Source organism: Hyla sarda, chromosome 1, assembly GCF_029499605.1.
Source record: "Hyla sarda isolate aHylSar1 chromosome 1, aHylSar1.hap1, whole genome shotgun sequence".
NCBI lineage: Eukaryota > Metazoa > Chordata > Amphibia > Anura > Hylidae > Hyla > Hyla sarda.
In genome coordinates, this window is record NC_079189.1 from 327,519,057 (window position 1) to 327,535,422 (window position 16,366).

At 43.7% G+C, this 16,366-nt stretch overlaps 1 protein-coding gene across 1 annotated transcript in view; it reads left to right on the top strand.

The window, feature by feature from the left end:
- Positions 1–646: 646 nt before the first annotated feature.
- The window catches only part of MUSK (muscle associated receptor tyrosine kinase), a 198,601-nt gene continuing 182,881 nt past the window's right edge, over positions 647–16,366 (top strand). The window contains exons 1-3 of the mRNA XM_056563621.1: positions 647–708; positions 2,031–2,111; positions 11,511–11,611. Of these exons, the coding sequence (XP_056419596.1) occupies positions 647–708; positions 2,031–2,111; positions 11,511–11,611 (244 nt within the window). The remainder of the gene's footprint in view (positions 709–2,030; positions 2,112–11,510; positions 11,612–16,366) is intronic.

Genomic DNA, 16,366 nt, shown 5'->3' on the forward strand with positions numbered 1-16,366 from the left:
AGCTTGTGTTAGAGCTGGTGAATAATGGTTGCTATCATCAGCCAGGACTTATTGCTAATGCCTGGCATCGGCGTGATTGCCTATGGAAGCCACAACCACATAATGCTTTTAATTCCCTTAAAGGGGTATTCCGGGGGAAAACATTTTTTTTATCAACTGGTGCCAGAAAGGTCAACAGATTTGTAAATTACTTTTTAAAAAGCTTAATCCTTCCAGTACTTATCAGCTGCTGTATACTACAGAGGAAGTTGAGTTGTTCTTTTCTGTCTGACCACAGTGCTCTCTTCTAACACCTCTGTCCATGTCAGGTACTGTCCGGAGCAGGAGAGGTTTGCTATGGGGATTTGCTCCTACTCCAAAAAGTTCCTGACACCGACAGAGGTGTCAGCAGAGAGAAAAGAACAACTCAACTTCAGCAGCTGGTAAGTACTGGTAGGATTAAGATTTTTAAATAGAAGTAACTTACAAATCTGTTTATCTTTCTGGAGACTCGCCTTTACAAGTTGGATCTTGAGATTCCCTACTGCCTACATCAGCTCAGGAGGACACAGACACCTTCGCCAGCATCAGCCTCCTCCTCGGTTGATACTGCTTGGCTACCTGGCATCAATGAGCAGGGAGGCCCCATGACCAGAAACCAGACACGATGATCCAGCACTTCAAGATTATTTGCAGCTTTATTGGAACTTGTATCAAAACAGCACACAGGTATAAAATCCTTCACACTTTTGATGCGATTAAAGTACGGAGAGTATGTTAGTGCCAATGTTGGTTTGTCTTCAAACTAATGTACTAAAAAGTTTGAGGACAAACCAACATTGGCACTAATGTACTCTTCGTACTTTAATCGCATCAAAAATGTAGTGCTCAAACATTTACATCTTTTGAGAAAAGATGAGCTTCTGTCTAAAATATTTCAAATGGGTGCCTTGTCATTTCTAAAAAGCTCCTATATTGGGCATTCATTTATCTCCCAGTATGGTTAGTACATCACAACCTCGTGGGGGAAATTGGCTGACTCAAAAAGTTTTCTTAGAATGTGGCCACAAAATTTGTCGCACATGTAATTATGTGACACCAACTCAGGAATTTTTAAATGCTGAAGGTACTTAGAAATTTTACATCAAACAATATATAAATTGTTATTATAATAACGTGGTGTATAGTATTGAATGCACACATTGTAATTTAAAGTATGTTGGGTACACTATACGCAAATTGAAAATCCGTGCCTTAGAGCATATCAATGACATTGAGCCAACGTAGAAATTGCAGAAGGTCCCTTTATTGTTGTAAAAACGAAACACAGGTACAGGAATTCATAATGACACGTTTCAGACGTAAACCGCCCTTAGGGCGGTTTACGCCTGAAACGCGTCACTATGCATTCTTGTACCTGTGTTTCGTTTTTGCAACAATAAAGGGACCTTCTGCCATTTCCACGCTGGCTCATCCTTCCTCTTGTCTATTGTTTGGTGTTGCCGCAGACCTGCTGTGCTGTGGACTGGATGCACTACTGGTGAGCTGATCTACCTCTCTCCATGTATATCAATGACATTGGCACATTACATTCACGGAACAAATCAGCTACGTCACAGCATTTTCAAATTGTCCATGGTGGAAATACATCTGGATTTAAAATCTATGGGATTGAACACCTTCATGTGGGTTTACGAAAAGGCTGCATTAGAAAAAAGTTAGCTGATAGAGAAGCATATTGGCAGTTCACACTGGGCACTCGTGCACTTTTTGGCATGACTGTCCTGCGCAAGCTGCTCTTTCATTATTAAAGCTTTCTATTGAATATTTCGTAATCTATCAAACAATAAATTGTATGTTTCACTTACTTTTCTATGTATCTTATATATGCATTTGCATATATGCTTTTTTTGTTCACCCCACCCGGAGTGTCATGTATATAAGTCCCCACCTGAGAGTGCCTTGACGTCACCGTTGAAGAGTGTGCATGCGCTCGAAACGCGTATGATGCCATAGTAAACGGTTTTACCTGTGTGCTGTTTTGATATAAGTTCCAATAAAGCTGCAAATAATCTTGAAGTGCTGGATCCTCGTGTTGTGTTTCTGATCTTGTGCTCACCAAGCCGAGGAAGGTAAGCTGAATGTTGTATTTACTTGTATTTACTGAAGGCCCCATGACCCTCTGTTTCCCAGGGGCCCCATAAGTTGTCAGTCCAACCCTGTTTTGGTCAGTATTTTGATAAGTCTTTCCAGACAAAATCAGAAGTGGGTCCTAAACACAGAAAGAGGTGAAAATCCTTCCATTATAGTTTTCTCTGTATTGGTTTCAAAGTAATTGATGTGAATCCAGCTTTATTCTAGTTTATTTGCCCATTTTTTGATATCACTAGTATAAGCCACCAACATCTGATTGTCAGGACTGACCATCAGAAGAAAGCCGAGCAGAGCTGACAGCAGGGCTTACCTCATGGCTGCTGACAATTTTTTCTAGCAATAACTAGGGGGTCAGAGCATTCGCACCAATGTGACATTTGTGACAGATATGTCACCAATACCAATATCCATTACCAGTGACTTTCTCTTCCTATGGAAAAATCTATTACATTTATTATGTGTACGTTTAGTTTAGTTTATTTTTTACTTTTGCTTTGTTGAGTTGTTGTAAATTATACTTCAATAACTGTTACAGTGACACACAGTGAACCAACATGAAGGAATCTGTATTTGTTAGTGTGTTGTTCTCATTCATAACATGCTGATTTATTATAACCAACAAGTATAATATTTTATACTAGTGATAGACACTATTCACACCTCAGCCTAACTGTACACTTTCTAGCCCACCCATATTGTCTGAATATTTATAAACCTGCTACCACCTCATCCTAAAACAGTTGCCTCACTTCCAAGCATATGACAGGCTTGCAGTTATTTCCTTGTGTTATCCTTAGCCTGCCAGTATGGTATATCACAATGTTCCACTAAAAAGGATTCGAGGCGGATTTGCTTTCTCTTGTTTCCTGAGCCCTGCGTACTTGCATTGACCTAAGTAGATGTACACCAGCTGGCCATGTCCATCACTCCAGCCAAGTCACAGAATTCCTGAGTATACTTAGATCCGGTGGGGCCTGTCGCACAAACAGTCATTACTTTGCAGTACTTGAGCAAACCAGGGCTTAAAATGAAAGAAGCTTGGAATTTCCCTCAGTTTCTCTGAAGACGCCAATTTTTGGGGAAATTAATCATGAAAGATTTACCACACATTCCACTTCTTTCTATCTTCATTGTGGCGGCTTTCGGCTTGGCTGAGAGGCTCCCCAAAGGTTTGAGCAACTTCATCTTATAGCTTGGTCACGGCTATGCATTTTAAGAGTGGTGAGGGAGGGCTGGAAGTATATAATGTTCATATTGTTTATTAGGTAGTATTTCTATCATTGCTATCATGGCGGGTTTATTGTTATTATGTGCAGTGGTTATTAGTATCTGCAAGACTACCATTGAGCTATATATTTCTAAGTTATTCAGCTGTAAATGTATGTGCGTGTGTGTGTGTGTGTGTGTGTATATATACATATATATATATATATATATATATATATATATATATATATATTACCCTAATTGTTCATATTATTACATAATTTCATCATTATTTATTTACTCTGTCTTGTGTTTAATAGATTTTTCAATATTTCAAAAGGAAAAAATAACATAACACAGAAACATAGTGACACTGACAATAGGGCCTGTGAACATTATTCTGTCTTACTCTCTTAAAATAAAGATGTAGTAGAGCTTATTCAGTCACTTAACCCTTTGTTTATTTAGTGTATGATAATAAAAGAGGTATTACCTGCAGTCTTATGTAACTACTATGTACTATGCAGTCTATGTAACTACCATAGCACATCGGTAACAGTTGACGGTTGGGTAGTGACAAATCACAATCTCAAATCTGCTACATCACTACTTGGATAGGTGGTCTTAAAAAACTGTAATGTTAGATAAAAATCCCTCGTTTTATACTAAATTGTTTTATTTAACATCATGTACGCATGTTGCATTTTTTTAATTAATTTTTTTTCTAGGTATTTGTGGCATATGCTTTAAGTATTGAGAATTAAGTAATTGAGAAAAACTGACACCAATCAGTGATAAATGTTAGACATCCTTTCAGTGCTATGTATTTGTACTTCAGCCATTTGTCTTAAATATCAGATTTTTGCATGTATGTGTTTAATCTTCTGCAATATATATACCTCTGTAAACACACATTTGGCTCTTAGTGACCTTCCATATGCTTTGTATTACTTAAAGGATACCTCTAATGGTGATGTAATTTATTTATTTAATTTTTTTTATGAATATTGTACTGTACTGCAGTACTGTGCACAATAATCATTTTTCAAATTGACATTTGAAAAATGATTTGGCACCTAAACACCAGAATGTGGAGTTGTTTTCCCTATTCTCTGCCTGCATCATGAGATGGAGATTCCTGCTTCATCTCCACAAAAGCTGTCTTCAGAGTGAGACCCAGTGACATATAATTTAGGGATGGCTGGGATTTAGCGGAAAGCTCTATCTCATATGAATCGTAATAGGTAGCGAGGAGCTGTAAGTACGGTGCCTCATTCCACCATTTTAGACACCCAAATAGATGGCAATTAAAAAAAAATTGTATTATCCGGCAAGATAGTAATTTGTCATCTTTTTATTGAAGGTCTGCCTTAAAGAGAATGTGTCACCTGTACTAAAACCCTCCCTCATTTGCAGTCAGGGGAAGGAAGTGACCTGTGACGATCACCTATTGTGAATGGTGATTCCTGTGTTATTTGTATATAGATGTTATATTTTATTGTAGGGGCAGGGTATACTAGAAGAGTAATTACAGTACAATGCACTGTTCAAGTTCCCTAGGTATACTAAGAAAGGAAAAACTGTTAAAGGGGTATTCCAGGAAAAAACTTTTTTTTATATATATCAACTGGCTCCAGAAAGTTAAACAGATTTGTAAATTACTGTTACGCCTAGCGCTCCGGGTCCCCGCTCCTCCCCGGAGCGCTCACGGCGTCCTTCTCCCTGCAGCTCCCCGGTCAGCGCTGACCGGGAGCGCTGCTCTGCCATGGCCGTTGGGGATGCGATTCGCACAGCGGGACGCGCCCGCTCGCGAATCGCATCCCAGGTCACTTACCCGTTCCCGTCTCCTGCGGTCATGTGCTGGCGCGCGCGGCTCCGCTCTCTAGGGCGCGCGCGCGCCAGCTCCCTGAGACTTAAAGGGCCAGTGCACCAATGATTGGTGCCTGGCCCAATTAGCTTAATTGGTTCCCACCTGTTCCCTGGCTATATCTAGTCTCCTCCCTTGCACTCCCTTGCCGGATCTTGTTGCCTTAGTGCCAGTGAAAGCGTTCCTTGTGTGTTCAATAGCCTGTGTACCAGTACCTTTGCTATCTCCCCTGACTACGAACCTTGCCGCCTGCCCCCGACCTTCTGCTACGTCCGACCTTGCTACTGCCTACTCCCTTGTACCTCGCCTATCTTCAGTATCTTCAGCAGCCAGAGAGGTGAGCCGTTGCTAGTGGATACGACCTGGTCACTACCGCCGCAGCAAGACCATCCCGCTTTGCGGCGGGCTCTGGTGAAAACCAGTAGTGGCTTAGAACCGGTCCACTAGCACGGTCCACGCCAATCCCTCTCTGGCACAGAGGATCCACTACCTGCCAGCCGGCATCGTGACAGGATCCACTACCTGCCAGCCGGCATCGTGACAGTAGATCCGGCCATGGATCCCGCTGAAGTTCCTCTGCCAGCTGCCGCCGACCTCCCTACATTGGTCGCCCGACAAGAGCACCAGCTGTCGTACTTGACCTCCATGACACAGCAACTCCAGTCGCAGCTACAGCAGCTCCAGTCACAGCAACAGCAGCAACAGTCGCAGCTACAGCAAGTTCAGTCTCAGCTACAGCAGCAACAACCATCTCCTCCGCCAGCTCCTGCACCCCTTCCGCAGCGAGTGGCCACTCCTAGCCTCCGCCTGTCTTTGCCGGACAAATTTAATGGGGACTCTAAGTTTTGCCGTGGCTTTCTTTCCCAATGTTCCCTGCATCTGGAGATGATGTCGGACCTGTTTCCCACTGAAAGGTCTAAGGTGGCTTTCGTAGTCAGCCTTCTGTCCGGAAAAGCCCTGTCATGGGCCACACCGCTCTGGGACCGCAATGACCCCGTCACTGCCTCTGTACACTCCTTCTTCTCGGAAATCCGAAGTGTCTTTGAGGAACCTGCCCGAGCCTCTTCTGCTGAGACTGCCCTGTTGAACCTGGTCCAGGGTAATTCTTCCGTTGGCGAGTATGCCGTACAATTCCGTACTCTTGCTTCAGAATTGTCCTGGAATAATGAGGCTCTCTGCGCGACCTTTAAGAAAGGCCTATCCAGCAACATTAAAGATGTTCTGGCCGCACGAGAGACTCCTGCTAACCTGCATGAACTCATTCATCTAGCCACTCGCATTGACATGCGTTTTTCTGAGAGGCATCAAGAGCTCCGCCAGGAAAAAGACTTAGATCTCTGGCCACCTCTCCCACAGTCTCCACTGCAATCTGCGCCTAGGCCTCCCGCCGAGGAGGCCATGCAAGTGGATCGGTCTCGCCTGACCCTGGAAGAGAGGAATCGCCGTAAGGAAGAGAATCTCTGTCTGTACTGTGCCAGTACTGAACATTTTTTGGTGGATTGCCCAATCCGTCCTCCACGTCTGGGAAACGCACGCTCGCACTCAGCTCTCGTGGGTGTGGCGTCTCTTGATGCCAAGTCGGCTTCTCCACGTCTCACGGTACCTGTTCGGATTTCCACTTCAGCCAGCTCTCCCCTCTCAGCCGTGGCCTGCCTGGACTCTGGAGCTTCTGGGAATTTTATTCGGGAGTCCTTTGTGAATAAATTCCGTATTCCGGTGACCCGTCTTGTCAAGCCACTCCACATTTCCGCGGTCAACAGAGCCAGGTTGGACTGTACCATACGTTTCCGCACGGAGCCCCTTCTTATGAGCATCGGATCTCATCACGAGAGGATTGAACTTTTGGTCCTCCCCAATTGCACCTCGGAAATTCTCCTTGGACTTCCCTGGCTTCAACTTCATTCCCCAATCCTGGATTGGTCCACTGGGGAGATCAAGAGTTGGGGGTCCTCTTGTGCCAAGAACTGTCTAAAACCGGTTCCCAGTAACCCTTGCCGTAACTCTGTGGTTCCTCCTGTATTCGGTCCCCCTAAGGTCTTTAAGGACTCTGCCTGCCACAGGAAATGCCCCTCCCCCCCTCCCAGTTCCATCAGGCAAGCTTCTGTGTCCCCTCATGGCCCTCGTCCTGGTGTCACACTGCCCCGTGCCAGGTCTCGCCCTCTGCCCTCTCTCCCCATTCCTACTCCTGCGGTTCTGCCTGCCGTTGAGGAATCCCTCCATCCTTTCCCGGTGTCCTCATCCCAGGGGAGGCAGTTACCCGATAAAGAGAAGGGGAGACCTAAGGGGGGGGTACTGTTACGCCTAGCGCTCCGGGTCCCCGCTCCTCCCCGGAGCGCTCACGGCGTCCTTCTCCCTGCAGCTCCCCGGTCAGCGCTGACCGGGAGCGCTGCTCTGCCATGGCCGTTGGGGATGCGATTCGCACAGCGGGACGCGCCCGCTCGCGAATCGCATCCCAGGTCACTTACCCGTTCCCGTCTCCTGCGGTCATGTGCTGGCGCGCGCGGCTCCGCTCTCTAGGGCGCGCGCGCGCCAGCTCCCTGAGACTTAAAGGGCCAGTGCACCAATGATTGGTGCCTGGCCCAATTAGCTTAATTGGTTCCCACCTGTTCCCTGGCTATATCTAGTCTCCTCCCTTGCACTCCCTTGCCGGATCTTGTTGCCTTAGTGCCAGTGAAAGCGTTCCTTGTGTGTTCAATAGCCTGTGTACCAGTACCTTTGCTATCTCCCCTGACTACGAACCTTGCCGCCTGCCCCCGACCTTCTGCTACGTCCGACCTTGCTACTGCCTACTCCCTTGTACCTCGCCTATCTTCAGTATCTTCAGCAGCCAGAGAGGTGAGCCGTTGCTAGTGGATACGACCTGGTCACTACCGCCGCAGCAAGACCATCCCGCTTTGCGGCGGGCTCTGGTGAAAACCAGTAGTGGCTTAGAACCGGTCCACTAGCACGGTCCACGCCAATCCCTCTCTGGCACAGAGGATCCACTACCTGCCAGCCGGCATCGTGACAGGATCCACTACCTGCCAGCCGGCATCGTGACAATTACTTCTATTAAAAAATCTTAATCCTTTTAATAATTATTAGCTTCTGAAGTTTTCTGTCTAACTGCTCAATGATGATGTCACGTCCCGGGAGCTGTGCATGATGGGAGAATATCCCCATACGAACTGCACAGCTCCCGGGACGTGTCATCAGAGAGCAGTTAGACAGAAAACAACAACTCAACTTCAGAAGCTAATAACTATTGGAAGGATTAAGAATTTTTAATAGAAGTAATTTACAAATCTGTTTAACTTTCCGAAGCCAGTTGATATATAAAAAAAAAGTTTTGGCCTGGAATACCCCTTTAAGTGACTGTTTGAGAACTATAAATCTAACATAAATATAAAAAAAAAATCAAAACACCTTATTTTACCATTAAGTATCTGAAATATTTAACTTAAAAAAAAAACATAAATGGTATCCACATGTTAATTTAGAGTGTATATGTTGTTAACGTAAAAAAAATTTTTATATACTGTAGATCATATCGTTATATGTATTTTCGTAATATACATTGGTTAAAAAAAAAAAATGTATATTTTTGTCCCTACAGCTATTGTCTGTGTGTCTCTGTGAGGAAGACACAGGAAGTGTGGGTGGATATGCAGGGCTCTTTGCAGTGAGAAAAAGCAGGGCTCTATGCGCTGAGGACAAGCAGGGTTCTGTGCACTGAGGACAAGCAGGGCTCTGTGCTCTGAGGACAAGCAGGACTCTGTGCACTGAGGACAAGCAGGACTCTGTGCACTGAGGACAAGCAGGGCTCTGTGCACTGAGGACTAGCAGGACTCTGTACACTGAGGACAAGCAGGGCTCTGTGCACTAAGGACAAGCAGGGCTCTGTGCACTAAGGACAAACAGGGCTCTGTGCACTGAGGACAAGAAGGACTGTGCAGTGAGGACAAGCAGGGATCTGTATACTGAGGACAAGCAGGGCTCTGTGCACTGAGGACAAGCAGTGCTCTGTGCACCGAGGACAAGCAGGACTCTGTGCACTGAGGACAAGCAGGACTCTGTACACTGAGGACAAGCAGGGCTCTGTGCACTAAGGACAAGCAGGGCACTGTGTACTAAGGACAAGCAGGGCTCTGTGCACTAAGGACAAGCAGGGCTCTGTGCACTGAGGACAAGAAGGACTGCGCAGTGAGGACAAGCAGGGATCTGTATACTGAGGACAAGCAGGGCTCTGTGCACTGAGGGCAAGCGGGGCTCTTTGCACTGAGGACAAGCAGGGCTCTGTGCACTGAGGACAAGCAGGGCTCTGTGCACTGAGGACAAGCAGGGCTCTGTGCATTGAGGACAAGCAGGGCTCTGTGCACTGAGGACAAGCAGGGCTCTGTGCACTGAGGACAAGCAGAGCTCTGTGCACTTAGGACAAGCAGGACTCTGCTTACTGAGGACAAGCAGGACTCTGCTTACTGAGGACAAGCAGGACTCTGATTACTCAGAATAAGCAGGGCTCTGTGCACTAAGGACAAGCAGGGCTCTGTACACTGAGGACAAGCAGGACTCTGCTTACTGAGGACAAGCAGGACTCTGCTTACTGAGGACAAGCAGGACTCTGATTACTGAGGACAAGCAGGACTCTGATTACTGAGGACAAGCAGGGCTCTGTGCACTAAGGGCAAGCAGGGCTCTGCACTGAGGACAAGAAGGACTGTGCAGTGAGGACAAGCAGGGATCTGTATACTGAGGACAAGCAGGGCTCTGTGCAGTGAGGACAAGCAGGATTCTGTACACTGAGGACAAGCAGGTCTATGTGCACTGAGGACAAACAGGGCTCTGTGCAGTGAGGACAAGCAGGGCTCTGTGCAGTGAGGACAAGCAGGGCTCTGTGCACTGAAAACAAGCAGGGCTCTGTGCACTGAGGACAAGCAGAGCTCTGTGCACTGAGGACAAGCAGGACTCTGTGCAGTGAGGACAAGCAGGGAACTATGCACTGAGGCTCTGTGACAGGATCCTGGCTCTAACATTAGAATTATTGTCAAGCCAGGAGCCTGCACAGAGCCCTGCTTGTCCCTCCCTCACTTCCTGTACTTGGTTTCTTCATAGAGACACACAGGCAATAGCTGCAGGGACAGCATTTATTCACCCAAAAATATAAAAAAATTTGAAACCAATGTATATTGCAAATATGCATATAATAGTTTTATCTACATTATATGAAAAGTTTTTTGTTAATGACAGGTACACTTTAAACTATTAAAATGTCATGTACCGTATTTATCGGGGTATACCACGCACCGACCTATAACACGCACCCTCATTTTACCAAGGATATTTGGGTAAAAAAAAGTTTTTTACCCAAATATCCATGGCAAAATGAGGGTGCGTGTGTGCGCGTGTATACCCCGATACACCCCCAGGAAAGGCAGGGGGAGAGAGGCCGTCGCTGCCCGCTTCTCTCCCCCTGCCTTTCCTGGGGTCTAGAGCCCTGCTGCCGGCCCTTCTCTCCCCCTGGCTATCGGCGCCGCTGCCCGTTCTCTCCCCTTGACTATCGGTGCCGGCGCTGCTGCAGGCCTCCGGCGTGTGTCCCCTGCACTGACGTCATGCGCCGCGCCATGGATCGCATAGCAACGACGCAGGGGACGCACGCCGGAGGCCTGAAGCAGAGCGGACCTGACCCCGGCAACAGGTAATTATGCCACCGGGGATGGGGGGAGGCAACGGGGCAGCAGCACCGGCAATGGGTGCCGCTGCCCCTTCTCTCCCCCTGGCTGTCGGCGCCGGCACCGATAGTCAGGGGGACAGAACGGGCAGCGGCGCCGATAGCCAGGGGGAGAGAAAGGCCGGCAGCAGGGCTCTAGACCCCAGGAAAGGCAGGGGGAGAGAAGCGGGCAGCGACGGCCTCTCTCCCCCTGCCTTTCCCGGGGGTGTATCGGCGTATAACACGCACATAGACTTTAGGCAAAAAATTTTAGCCTAAAAAGTGCGTGTTATACGCCGATAAATACGGTAATTTATCATGTACAGTAAATGTCAAAAGAAAAAAATATATATAACAAATAAAAATGATGTTGCTCTACAAAGTTCTATTTTGATCTACTTTACTATTAGGAGTTATATTGTCGGAAACATTATTGTATGCACGGTACACTATTTCTAATTATATCTATAAGATTGTGGTTTCCTCTTATTCCTGATGAGCCCCTGTGACTTGAGGGGTGAAACGCGTTGCCCTTTTCGCTTACCCATATCAGTTTTGTGTACCCTAATTTTTGTCTTTTATCTATTACCTGAGTAAAATTTTTATTTTATATCTTAGCCTCATTGGTGGTTTTCAGTTGGTACAAATAAATATATTTTCACCAAGGGTTCTATATATCAAAGTGGGTTCTGGTTACCCTTATCGTTTGCCAGAAGTGGGTAATTATCCTACAAAAATCTAGCCTCACACAGGGCCATGTCAATGAAAAATAAAATTAAGTTTCAGAATATGGCAATGCAAAGTAGATTTTATTTTAAGTACTTTTTTTTTTTTTTATTTAGCATGTCATAAACTTTATTCCACCTCCCTAGTTTTTTAAATACAAAGTTGCAACTCCTTCACTGATCCTGTCATTTACACATGTGTATCTCTCCTCATTTTAATATTGCCACAATCTCTAGGCTGTTTAAACAGTAAACATTAAAGGGATATTCCAGGCAAAAACTTTTTTTTATATATCAACTGGTTCCGGAAAGTTAAACAGATTTGTAAATTACTTCTATTAAAAAATCTTAATCCTTCCAATAGTTATTAGCTTCTGAAGTTTTCTGTCTAACTGCTCAATGATGATGTCACGTCACGGGAGCTGTACATGATGGGAGAATATCCCTTGCATGATGGGAGAATATTCCCATAGGAGCTGGACAGCTCCCGGGACGTGAGTCATCAGAAAGCAGTTAGACAGAAAACAGCAACTCAACTTCAGAAGCTAATAACTATTGGAAGGGTTAAGATTTTTTAATAGAAGTAATTTACAAATCTGTTTAACTTTCCGGAGCCAGTTGATAAATAAAAAAAAAAGTTTTTGCTTGGAATACCCCTTTAAATAAAGGGACATTTTGGTCATAAGAAGTGATGGCATAACGGTAACTTCTGGGAACCCTTACTTCTTACCTGAATGAAGGGGTAGAAGTCCCTTCGGCTTTTTTCACATGCACCTATCTAAGTGCTGTTTCAACATAGCTTTTTTTCATCAGAAAACAAATCGAAAAATTGATGAAGGGCACTCCCCCAAACCTGTACGAGTAAAAAATGTGTTCCTTTATTTCATTACATTAAAGGGGTTATCCACAAAAAACCTTTTTTTTATATATATATCAACTGGCTCCAGAAAGTTAAACAGATTTGTAAATTACTTCCATTAAAAAATCTTAATCCTTTCAGTACTTATGAGCTTCTGAGGTTAAGGTTGTTCTTTTCTGTCTAAGTGCTCTCTGATGACACGTGTCTTGGGAACCGCCCAGTTTAGAATCAAATCCCCATAGCAAACTTCTTCTAAACTGGGCGGTTCCGGAGACACGTGTCATCATAAGTACTGAAAGGATTAAGATTTTTTAATAGAAGTAATTTACAAATCTGTAAAAAACTAGGGATGTGCAGCTCACAATTAACTAGCCAAGGTAAGAGGGCTATACACCTACACCTGGTGTTGTAATAGGGGAAACAAAACTAAAAAAGTAGCCAACCCCTCTAGGCTAGCATCAGTTGCCTGATACAGTGATGTAATGGTAAAAATGATGACTGGATCGTGCTTCAATTATAATGTGAAAGTGAAAATTTATTACACAATATAAAATACATAAAAAATATTTTGTAAACAGTAAATCCTCGAAACACAAGGGCCCTTGTGCCGAGGAAAATTACAATATAAAACTTATACAAACACCGATAGCTATCATTAAGAATTTTAGCAATGCAATTTTACTTTAAATCCGGCCTCCAATACTAAACTCATTTTTAGAGTATCGGAGGCCGGATTTAAAGTAACATTGCATTGCAAAAATTCTTAATGATAGCTATCGGTGTTTGTATAAGTTTTATATTGTAATTTTCCTCGGCACAAGGGCCCTTGTGTTTCGAGGATTTACTGTTTACAAAATATTTTTTATGTATTTTATATTGTGTAGTAAATTTGCACTTTCATATTATAATTGAAGCACGATCCAGTCATCATTTTTACCATTACATCACTGTATCAGGCAACTGATGCTAGCCTAGAGGGGTTGGCTACTTTTTTAGTTTAATTTACAAATCTGTTTAACTTTCTGGAGCCAGTTGATATATCAAAAAAAGTTTTTCCTGGATAACCCCTTTAAATCCAAGTCAGGTCATGTAGACGTGAAAGGACTTTCAAAAGCGTCATGGTTGTCAGGGACGTGAAATAGTCATCACCTTAGTGGCCTCTGTCCCTTCACATCCCCTTGGTTTTAATAGAACAATGTAAAGACATTTGTTTTTTACTTGTACATGTGTTGGTGAGTTCCTCATCAATTTTTCTTCTTATTTGTTTTTTTTTTTTATTTACATGCACCTGCATTTCTGCTATGGAATGAGCAAACTCGAGAGGCTCCTTTAGGCCTCGACAGCTGTGTTCACAAATAGACAATGTTTGAATTGTTTGCAGTACAGATTTAAACTCTTTATTAATATTTAATAAAATATAATATAACATAAGTACCATTTTAGCTGGTTACCTCCTCGTGGTTCAGCGGCGGGAATCCTGGTTTGTAATCACTGGCTGAGTGATATCAGTGGGATATTAACCCTTAGCTGTACGTGTTTCAGGATAAGAATCCTTTCCTCAGCAACTTCAAATGGATTTAAAAGTAATTAACTTATTATTTTAAATCCATTTGAAGCTTTTGAGGAAAGGATTCGTATGCTGAAACGCGTACAGCTAAGGGCTAATATCACACTGATATCAATTAGCCAGTGATTACAAACCAGGATTCCCACCGCGGAACCATGAGGAGGTAACCCTCCCACACCTGCACAGCAGGGATTACCAGATAATAGGACGGGGAAACTACTTGCCCCTGCACAGACCCCGTTCCATACAGGAGACCACAAGCCCTACAGACATTATTGTCTAGGCTCACATCGCAAGCAGGAATTCACCCCTACACTGCCCATCAGCAGAACTTATAAAGCGACGTGCGCTGCCAACTTACAACAGAGTTCCATGCATGGGATGCACAGAGCACATACAGCTCATTACTGCTAATATCTGCCTGCTCATCTGCTCGGTCCGAGCGGATCCACTGAACTATACAACATTGGCTAAAACATCCCAGACTACACCTATCCTCTCTTTATTCACAAAACCCTGTTGACAGAGACTATTACTTTTTATTTGGTACAAAAGTTTGGAGGACTGTAGGTCACAGCAGAGCAAGAAGAATATAAATGGTTGCATTAAGTACATCTACTGGTTATACATTGAAAGGGATATAGTTATACTAAACCATTATATTTTATTATACTATTTTTTATCTTACAGTTTATTAGATGAATACTTTTATGTAATACACAGGCTGTTGTGGGACACAAGGGCCCTGCGATTCCACACAAGCTAAAACGCTACTTATTTTATATTATATTTTATCTTTAATACATTTTAAATATATAACCTAGAGGACTGAAATATTATTTTTATTTTCCTTTATTAAACACTCCTTGGATATTGGAGTTTACCATTCTATCAACCTCGGTTATATATAGGCAAAGTGAGCTGCACCCAACCTTGGCTTAAATTTATTTATTTTTTTCTGTCTATGCCAACTCGTTTTTATTTTTTTTACAATTCAGAATTTTCCATCCACAAAATGCTTACAGATATGGAGCTAAGTAGTTATAAAATTTCAAAAGTATATCAATGCTGAATTTCTAAGGGATATAAAATAAACCTGTATATGCTTGAAGACAAAGACTGTGTAATTAAAAATAATTTGTCGGATAGATTCACATAGCATATCTAATTAATAACAGGTCCAGGCAGAGTTTTAATGCCGGTGGGAAAAGCTGACTGTTTAAGGTGTATGGAGGCTTCCTAATTTTCCGACAGATTATGTCGCTGGGAAGAAGAGTGGACTGGCACTAGAGCTGTTATTTAAAATGGTAGTGCTAAGGACCTGAAAAATAAGCATTTATTTTCTTTTGCAAATGAGCAACAAGTGCCTACAGGGTAGGGCCAATTGCCTCAAGTGCCCAGCATTTCCATCCTATATCACTACTTGCTTCTTCCTTGCTTGAAAGCCTCTTAGCTGTGTGCTATAAGGGATGAAAATGCTGGGCACTTGAGGCAATCTGCCCTCCCCTCTGGGTACTTGCTACACATATAAAATAATAATAAATACTTGACTCACGGCAGACAATTTCAAATGTGAGTAGTTACACTATCTAAAACAATCTGACATTCGTCTGACAAATTAATTAATTCTCTGGGATTTCAATATTGCTTAACTATCCATAGGATAAGCCAGTGGTGTGCTAGGGACCTAAAACATCCGGGGCACGGGTCCAGTGTGTTCCATCATTCTCAATAAGAAGTATAACACAAGTCAACATACTCAAATAACCAATTTTAATCTCAAATACAAGATATTAGCAATCTCAAAGGCTCAGAACATTAAGACACTTAAAAAAAATTTACGGGAACATAAGCCATGCACCGTTCATTGTATATTGGTGGTGAAGGGTTATTGCAGCTCAGCTCACGTTCATATCAATGGGAACGGAACTGCAGTAACCCAGTGCCACTGCTTCACAATGGCTTACAGCCATGATCATTTTGTATGTTTGCCAGATCCGAAACTTGCACGAACATCTGATCAGCCATGTCTCAGCCCCCTGCTGATCAGACATTGATGGTCTATCCTGAGGACAGACCATCAATGTAAAAAGTCTGGAAAGAACATTTACAATGAGCAGTGATAGTGAGCAATGACGTCTACTCTGTATCCACTCTACAGGGTAAGCTGCCACAAAGATGGAGCCTAAAGGGGAGTAACCAATTGGGGAAATGTCATATGATAGTCATAAAATGGCCAGAAATAATGCTGCATCTCATGTAAACACAGATGACGGCTCATGTAAACACAGACAACCAGCAGAACAGTGAGTACAACTCTGGA